Below are 9,778 nucleotides of genomic sequence, written 5' to 3' on the forward strand. Positions count from 1 at the left end.
CTACTAAAATTTCATTCTATTTGGATGCCTCTAATTAAGTTATTCCCATATCACTTTATTGGGTCTGTGACCCCATAAACCACTGGCCCACAGGGGCATACTCACTCACAAATGTCAACACTGCTTCTAAGTTTTGTTGACTTTTAATCTTATACCTCCCTACACCTGAGCATACCTTTGATTTCAGCCTCTTAACCTCATTAATTTTAATTCCTCAGCTCTGTGGAGTTTTCCAGATGCGGCTGGGGATGAGCTCTCCCAGCTGCTGTCAACATCAGCACTTTCACACCCCAAGGGGGGAAAGGAGCTCACTAGTTTCTGCAAAGACAACGCAGAAAGGGAAAAAAATTAGCTTCCCAAAACACAAGTCATATCAAGGGGCTTTGGGATATTCATTCCTTCAAACCAGCAATTCTGTTTCTGAGAATCTGCTTCAAAGGGGCTGAATGCAAAAGAAGCTGCCTGTTAAGACCACGTGCTCGGCTCACAAGCTCATGCCTATAATCCTAGCTACTCAGGAGGTAGAGATCAGGAGGATCCTGATTCAAAGGCATCCCCAGGCAAATAGTTCTCAAGACCCTATTTTGAAAAAAGAAAAAGGGCTGGCAGAGTGGCTCAAGTGGTAAGGTAAGAGTGCCTGCCTAGCAAGTGTGAGGCCTGAGTTCAAGCTCCAGTACTGCGGAAACAAAACAAAACAAAAAAAAGACCAGTCTCCTTATGTCAGAAAAGAACAGAAACAACCCAAATGCACGATAAGTGGGTAGCGAGTACAGGATCAAATGACCCTAGCATGTAATATTACTGAGGTCACTAAAAAGATGGCTGTGTTATGAAAGACAGAAAAGTGTTTCTACCCATGGTGCACATCACACTAGACACTGCTGACAGGAGAGCAGTCCGGGTGGACCATCTCGTAATAGACATCTAAGTAAAGCTGGGCCCTAAAGGCCTATTTTTTTTTTTTTTATGTAAGGGGACCCATTAACAGCCTTATTGGGAAGAAAGCTAGCCAGGAAATCTCCACGCTTGGGCTATGGCCCTGTAAGTGTACAACACTGCCCCAGGAACGTGAGCAAGCCACTATGCACAGTTCTGAGTCAGAATCTGCACTCAAAATGTCAGGAAACACCTCAAGCAAATGTGTAACTGACTTTAAAGTTGTCTCAAGTTAGCAGTGCTCCTCGGTGACAGAGTAAACCCAACCCCCTCTGGTAGCACTGAATTTCAACACAGGCTAGCAGTGCCTAAAAACTCCCTCAAGTGTATGGTGCAAGATCCAGAGGTGACAAAGTAAGAAATAAGCAGAGTCGATGATATGTGGATAGTGGTATCTCTTGGCAGGGAAGACCAGCCAGAAGGAAAAACACAGGAAGATGCTCACAGAGGTTTTCTGTATGGGCAAAGCTAGGGAATTTAATTTTTCTTTCTTCAAACACTTTGCATTTCCCAGAGTTTTCTAAAGTGAGTGTGTATTTAGTGACCACGTAAGAAAGAGGAGAAACAAAACAGTGTTGTTAAGTAGAAGGGGGGGGGGGCATTACGTGGGGTGAGAGGGAGGGCATCTTGGAGGAGGTGATGCTGGACAGAGAGGAAGCCATTTGTGTTCACAACAGAATTTGGTCATGGGGCAGATGCTTGAAGCTACTTTTAAGTCAGCACGAGTGACGGCTGAAACACATCCCTGAAAAGCTACTGGAAAATGAGCCTAAGTCCCAAGGGTCTTGACGAGACCCTGGCACTTCAGAGGTGGCATTGTCACAGGGCTGGACCCAGAGAGTGGGATGCCAGCTGGATTGACAACAGGACTCTGCAGAAAGACGCAGCTATGGGTTTAGCAAACCACGGCCTTGGCTTCATCATCTGTGAACTGAGGTTAATGCTCTGCCACCACTGCCTCTCCACGTTAGCTCCCAAAGACACAGCTCTGAAACTCTGAGCCCAGAGCCAGCAAGAGTGACTGTGTCCCCAGAGATCCTTGCACAAGACTGGTGATACTGCCTGCAAACCGAGATCTGCCAGGTTTAGGGGTGAAGTTGGCTTCTCTCTGCTGCCCAGCCCTGGGAAAGGAAAGGACGCCATGTCAGCTCTGGCTTTCCTGCCTCCCTGCACTTTCTGGGATTTGGCTCCCACAGTGCAGGCCTGGGCAGGAAGCTGCCATGTAGAGAGAAGAGGTGGGTCCCTGGCCTTGGGAAAGCCACAAGGGCAGGGAGAGCCGGATGAGCAAACAGGATGACAATTTCTGGTTGGGGTGAGTCCCAGAACAGGTTCCTGACCCAGGGGAGGGGATATTCAATCTGCTGCAGAGAGCTGAGAACAATGAGCCCTCAGCCTTGGGGTGGGAAAACTGACATGGTTTAGGTCTGCATACATTGTTTCCTTCTGCCCTCACTCTGGGGGAGGTTATCTCCATTTCCCTAAGGGGCCAGAGGCTCAGTAATTTCCCAAGGTCTAGAGCCAGGTTCCCACCACAGCCTGAGTGCAGGAGAGTGTGTGCTGGCAGCCGGCAGGCAGGGGTGAGTGGGAGCCTATTGCACTTAGGGACAGGGGCTAAAGGACAATGGTGGGCCTTAAGGCTGACAGAAGGGGCCAAGTGGGCCGGGCTAAAGGACAATGGTGGGCCTTAAGGCTGACAGAAGGGGCCAAGTGGGCCAGCTGTGGCTTCCTCCTGAAAAAGCTGATGTGAGCAAATCTGCATCCAGGTTTGAATGGGGAATATCCTGGGCTCACAGTGCTGGCTGTGTCCAGTCCCAAGCCAGTCCCTCATAGCCCATTCAACAAGGGCATCCCATCCCTTGATGCTGGGGCCTAGGGAGACATCCTGACCTAAGCCTGGGACTGGGAGCAGGCCCAAGGGTCACCAAGAATGACCCAGGGATCCAGCACTGTCACATGGTCTGTGTGTAGAGGCATGAGGCCAAGGCTTCATCTCCTGGAGACCAGAACTTTCCTGGAGCAGTGGCCCTCCTGGCCTGGGCTCTCTCCCTGCTCAGAGCAGGAAGAGCCAAGCTGAGCCTGGCAGCTCTGCTGAGAATTTGAAGGACTTTGCAGATGGAATGAAGGGCACTAATAGGTAGCCTTAAGATAGAGATGATTCTGGACTACCTGGGTGGGCCCACTGTTATTCTAGGAGGCTTTAAAAGGGGAGAGAAGAGAGAAACAGCAGGGCACAAAGACTCCACAATCAGGAAACAGAAGGAATCTGACTCTTCTCAGATTCTGAGAAGGAATCTGGCTCGCAGCAGGTGAGAGGGACCTCAGTTCTATCACTCCACGGGACTGGATTCTGTCAACACAGTTCTCAGAACCAAAGCCACCACCAGGGTGCTAACACCTACATTTTGGCCCCATAAGCCATGCAGAGCTCCATCTGGGCTCAGACCTCTGACTCTCAGAGCCTGGGAAACAATCCGGGGTTCTGTTTTAAGCCACTAAGTGTGCAGCAACTTGTTACTGCAGTCATTAGAACTAATAAGTCACGTGTCACGTGTGAGCTAGCCAAAGAACCATTACTGGGCCAGGGAGTGGACGGCCAGCCCAGGAAGCAGCAGTGAGAAGTCATCAGTATGAGTAGTCACCCTCATTCTTCCAACCAACAGTTCTCAGCTATTCACTAGGACAAGGACCAGCAGAGTGTGGGAGCTCAGATTTCATGGAGGCACAGATGATCAAGCAAACCCCAACCTGGGAGTCTTGTGACAGATCAGAGATCCTGAGGCTGGGGAGGTCAGGGAAGGGGCACTGGCCCACTGGGAGTGGAGAAGGCTTCCCAGGACTTGAAGGCCTGTCTTGGGGCTTGGTGGTCCAAGAAGGACCACCTGGGGTGGGTCACCCCAGGGAGAAGAGCAGGGCCATGGGACAGGGAGATTGTGTATGGCACATTCACAGGACTGGCAATTTGCAGACTGGCCCAGCTGACATACAGACCACAAGAAACGGCACTGGTCAGAAAGTGGGCCAGGAGAGCTCAGGAGGCTTCAGTCAGACAGGGAGTAGGGACTAAGGGTGCCAAGCAGGGTAGAGCTGCAGGGACAGGGATACATCTCAGGACTTTCCCATCCTTCAGTGACCCTCAGGCCATGCCAGTCACTGCCCGCTGGGTCCAACCGTCCCTAGTCCTCATGCACCTGCCTAGGGGAAGGCAGGGGTGTGCTGGTGGCCTGGAACACACCATCCACCTACCCCTCTGTAAAGGGAGGAGTTTACACTTGGTTTTGTGTGCCAGACTAGAAGCGGCTGTGCCATTCAGCACCTGGCACATGTAACCCTTAAGGGTAAATAAAGACAAGGGCAGGTCCCTGAGAGACTGACCACACCAGGAAGTGAGTCCAAGGTACAGAGTAGGGGGTCCAGGCCTGCCAGTCCAGAAATGCCAGCCAGGGGATGAGGATCAGACAGCATCTGGTGCACTTATCCTAAATGCAGAGCTCTACAGAGATGGAAAATGACTCCAAACTCCTGTCTTTGCCACAAGCTGGCAGCAGAGGCCCTGAAATCACCTGGGTACAGAGACTAGGGAGGATTTCCAACTGTTGTAACAGGATCCAGAGGACAAGGCCATCACTTCCTTGGGTGCTGCCAACAGACCCCTCCCCTCCATAAACTCTGCTTCCCCAAATGTGGTAATGATCATTTGCCTTTCTCTAAATGCAAAGTTATGTGTACTGATTCATCTTATCCTCAAAACAATCCTATGTGCTTTTATCAGCCCATTTGACAGAAGTTGGACTGACAGGAGAGGGGGTGTGAACTTTAAAAAAAATTGCTTTAGCCTATATTACCTTCTTGAAAGGTAAAAGTGTCAATAGGACAATATGCAAAACAGATTAGAGCAACTCTAGCTCTGGGGAGGGGTAAAAAGGCTGGCTGAGCTCTCCACTCCCAGGGCATCTTCAGAAACAAGGGGCTCTGAAGTCACCCAGAGCACTGGTGATGCTCACCTTGCTGGGAACTGCTCCCCCAGGGTGGCCCCATGTGGGAGACCCTTGAGGACTGGCACTGACCTCCACACTAGGCTTCATGTGCACCCTCTTGAAGTCCACCATGTCCAGATAAAGTGGGCTCCTCCATCTGGATCTCCACTTCCCTTTGGGAGGGCTGACAGCAGGGTTTTGAGGCTGCAAGAGAGCACCCTGCTTCTTTTCCAGAAGCTCTTCCTTGTTAGCCCACAGAGACCATGACTGCCTGTGTTCCTCAGACAGCCTCTCCCAGTCTCAGAGCCCAGGTTCAGGTTGGCACCCCACACCCACTTCAGGGGACCAGACTAGGTGAGGAAGTGGGGGTTGAACGGCAGGAAGGACAAGCAACCAAGGCTGTTGAACAAGGGAGCAGTGGAAAAGAGGAAGAATCCCCAGGGGCTGCCCAGTTGGTGAGAAAGAGGTGCTCCAAACTACAAACCCACTGCAGCTTTTTTTTTTATTTATATGTGCATACAATGTTTGGGTCATTTCTTCCCTCTTCCCCCCCACCCCCTCCTTTATCCCCCCCCCCCGCCCCCTCCCTCTCACTACCAGGCAGAAACTATTTTGCCCTTATCTCTAATTTTGTTGAAGAGAAAGTATAAGCAATAACAGGAAGGACCAAGTGTTTTTGCTAGTTGAGATAAGGAAAGCTATACAGGGAGCTGACTCACTTTAATTTCCTGTGCATGTGTGTTACCTTCTAGGTTAATTCCTCTTGATCTAACCTTTTCTCTAGTTCCTGGTCTCCTTTTCCTATTGGCCTCAGTTGCTTTTAAGGTATCTGCTTTAGTTTCTCTGCATTGAGGGCATCAAATGCTATCTAGTTTTTTGGGTGTCTTACCTATCCTCACAACTCCCTTGTGTGCTCCCGCTTTATCATGTGATCAAAGTCCAATCCCCTAGTTGTGTTTACCCTTGATCTAATGTCCGCATATGAGAGAGAACATACGATTTTTGGTCTTTTGGGCCAGGTTAACCTCATTCAGAATTATGTTCTCCAGTTCCATCCATTTACCTGCGAATAACATCTTGTTCTTCTTTGTGGCTGCATAAAATTCCACTGTGTATAGATACCACATTTTCTTAATCCATTCGTCAGTGGTGGGGCATCTTGGCTGTTTCCATAACTTGGCTATTGTGAATAGTGCCGCAATAAACATGGGTGTGCAGGTGCCTCTGGAGTAACCTGTGTCACAGTCTTTTGGGTATATCCCCAAGAGTGGTATTGCTGGATCAAATGGTAGATCAGTATTTAGCTTTTTAAGTAGCCTCCAAATTTTTTTCCAAAGTGGTTGTACTAGTTTACATTCCCACCAGCAGTGTAGGAGGGTTCCTTTTTTGCCACCCCCCCAATCCTCTCCAACACCTGTTGCTAGTGGTGTTGCTAATGATGTCCATTCTAACAGGGGTGAGGTGGAATCTTAGTCCCACTGCAGCTTTGCTGGCCCCTAGTGACCGGTCCCCTGCCCCTAGTTTAACAGACCGGGAAACTGAGGCCCAGAGAGAGGGAGATGAATTTGCTTAGACTTCTCAGCTGCTGGGTGGCAGGACCTGGACTAGAACCCAAATTTCTTGACACAAGACCTCTGCTCCACTGTATCATTTCCCCAGCATTGTTCTTAAGTCCAGATTCTGCAGCTAACCTGGGTGTGACCTGGAGCAGGAAGAACCTCTCACAGGGTACAACTGCCTCACCTGCACCCGCCGGAGGTTGCTTCCAGCCCTGTGGGGCTTAACGCCCTCCCGCACCTGTCCTCCATTTCTGGGGTGAAGAGGGGCAGATATGAAACACTGCTACCTCACAACCCGAGAACTGTCCTGTCGGGGAGTTCTGCCCTTGGGGACCACCCTATCTTCTGCAACGACTGCACAGGCGGGCCGCCGTCCCCGGCCCATGGTCAAACGCACCGCCTCCCTCGTGCCCACGTCCACAGCGCCCAGCGCAGGCCGCTCACGCGTGCACACCGTCCCGGGCAGTCAGTTATCGGTACTCGCTCCCGCCCACACTGGTCCGTGCTCGCGCACTAGATGCCCGCCGTTCCCCGCTTGCTCGCGCGCCCGCAATGAAGCCTCACTGCGGACACTTGGCCCGCACCACTGAAGCTCGGAGAGCGGCAGCGAGAGGCCGGCGGGGGCGGGGCCTCGGCAGAGCCCCGCCCACCACCCGCCCCTTCTCCCCAGGCCCGGTCCAGCACTGGCTCCGCCCCCGAGCCAGGAGGATGTGAGCTGAGTCCCGCCTCCCCGTTCCGGCCACCGCCAGGAAGCGTCCGCTTGAGTTCGTAGCCCGCTCGCCGCCAACGGGCTGGCAGGCCGAGGAGTCGGCGGCAGGCCTCGCGCTGCAGGTGCTTCCCTAATGGGTGCGGAATGAAGGTGGGCGGCGCAGGTACCCATCCAGGCGGCGGCGGCGGCGGCGGCGACGGGGACGAGACTGCGCCCCGCTTGTAGGCGCCGGGCCGCGCACGCCGTGCCCCGGTGCGCTGCTGGCCGGGCCACGTGACCGCGCGCGCACGTGTCCCGGCCTCTGGGCACCGCGGCGCGGCGCTTCCTCCCGGCTTGGCCACCGATGTCCGCCTAGAGCCCGCGCACGCCGCGCCCGGGAGGCGGCGGAGACGAGGGCGCTAAGCCGCGTGAGCGGCAGGCTCTCTCAGGTCCGCCATGAACCCCAGGGACCTGTTCCAGGACTTCAACCCCAGTAAGTTCCTCATCTACGCCTGCCTGCTGCTCTTCTCCGTGCTGCTGCCCCTGCGCCTGGACCGCGTCATCCAGTGGAGCTACTGGGCTGTCTTCACCCCCATATGGCTGTGGAAGCTCCTGGTCATCGCGGGCGCCTCGGTAGGCGCGGGCGTTTGGGCCCGCAACCCCCGCTACCGCACCGAGGGGGAGGCCTGCGTGGAGTTCAAAGCCATGCTGATCGCCGTGGGCATCCACCTGCTACTGCTTATGTTCGAAGTCCTGGTCTGCGATAGGGTGGAGAGGGGGACCCACTTTTGGCTGCTGGTCTTCATGCCACTTTTCTTCGTTTCCCCGGTGTCCGTGGCCGCCTGTGTTTGGGGCTTCCGCCACGACAGGTCGCTGGAGCTGGAGATCTTATGCTCGGTTAACATCCTGCAGTTCATCTTCATCGCCCTGAGGCTGGACCGAATTATCCACTGGCCCTGGCTGGTGGTATTCGTGCCCTTGTGGATCCTCATGTCGTTCCTTTGCCTCGTTGTTCTCTATTACATCGTCTGGTCCTTCCTGTTCCTGCGGTCCCTGGACGTGGTTGCTGAACATCGAAGAACACACGTGACCATGGCCATTAGCTGGATAACGATTGTCGTGCCCCTCCTCACCTTCGAGGTCCTGCTCGTTCACAGATTGGATGGCCACAATGCCTTCTCTTACGTCTCCATATTCGTCCCTCTCTGGCTGTCCTTAATAACGCTGATGGCCACAACCTTTAGGCGGAAGGGAGGCAATCATTGGTGGTTTGGTATTCGCAGAGATTTCTGTCAGTTTCTGCTTGAAATTTTCCCATTTTTAAGAGAATATGGGAATATTTCTTACGATCTCCATCATGAAGATAGTGAAGACGCTGAAGAAACATCAGGCTCAGAAGCTCCAAAAATTGCTCCAATGTTTGGAAAGAAGGCCAGGGTGGTTATAACCCAGAGTCCTGGGAAATACGTTCCCCCACCTCCCAAGTTAAATATTGACATGCCAGACTAAACTCTTCCAGGCAGGGCCTCAGTGAAATAGAAACCATGTCCGCACACAGACTCCACCTTGCTAATGCCTCTGTCCATCCCAAATCTGGAACCTGGAAAGCAGGCTGTAGACCCTCATTTCATGCCTTGTGTCCAACTTGCTGTGTGTACCATAGACATGGAGGTTATTTTAATCTGTGTGTGTGTGTGTGTGTGTGTGAGAGAGAGAGAGAGAGAGAGAGAAAGAAAGACAGAGACAGAGAGACAGAGAACTTGCTTTCCAGGTTGGCATTTTAATAGCTAGCTGAGGGCAGTAAGTGCAACTGTTTTCAAAGGTCCTCAAAAAAAAAAAAAAAAATTACATAGCTGTTTGTTTTTTTATGTGCTACAATACCTGTCAAAAGTATTGTTTAAAAATATTTTTATACACTGCTAGTCTTAAAGTTGTATTTCAGATCGTGCTTGTTGTGACATAATGGCAAGTGTTCAGAATTCTCTTTCCAGCATTGGTTTCTGAACCTCACAGTAAAGTAGTTTTTCTTTGAGCTTTGCTGATACTGGTCTAATAGATGAACTTTTGTAATGGAGTGAATGTGTGCATACATAGTATTTATATGAATATTTTAGCAGTATATGTTGAAGTCTAGTTCTCTGCAGTACAATGTATTGTTATTTTTTTAAGTTTCTATGTGATGATATGTATCTATTGCAGATGTCCTTAAAGACTGCATAAAATGTTACTATGTACCTGGTGTGGGATCTTGTCAAAGTACAAGGCATGACTGTAGAAACTGAAAATCCTGTGGATCTGAGTATTCAGGTGTTCGGTGACAGAGGGCTGCAGTATTAAGGTCTCTCAGTAAGTGGAAGTAGAGGGGGAGCCAGCATCCTCTGGGATAGGTGGTGTGCTCCGTGGTACCAGGTCATAAAGTGACACTGTTGTCTGCTACCCTTTTTCCACACAGGTGGTAACATTTCTTGAAGAACAACCAAAATAAGCAATAAGTGGCTTATCCTTTTCTAAGGAGCTTGGATAGTTTGCCATAATGCAAAGTGTTACCTGCCACTTGGAAGCTGAAGAGGAGCCTTAACCAAAAATGACCAACAGGATGGGGTCTCATTTTAAGGTCCAAC

General features: G+C 51.5%; 1 protein-coding gene across 1 annotated transcript; it reads left to right on the top strand.

Annotated features, from left to right (window-relative positions):
• Positions 1–7,183: 7,183 nt before the first annotated feature.
• Positions 7,184–9,391, top strand: Tmem185b (transmembrane protein 185B). The gene has a single exon (XM_020187962.2). It carries the CDS (start codon positions 7,614–7,616, stop codon positions 8,664–8,666), a length of 1,053 nt encoding a protein of 350 aa, XP_020043551.1. The 5' UTR covers positions 7,184–7,613; the 3' UTR covers positions 8,667–9,391.
• The last annotated feature ends 387 nt before the right edge of the window (positions 9,392–9,778 follow it).

Source organism: Castor canadensis, chromosome 4 (genome assembly GCF_047511655.1).
Source record: "Castor canadensis chromosome 4, mCasCan1.hap1v2, whole genome shotgun sequence".
NCBI lineage: Eukaryota > Metazoa > Chordata > Mammalia > Rodentia > Castoridae > Castor > Castor canadensis.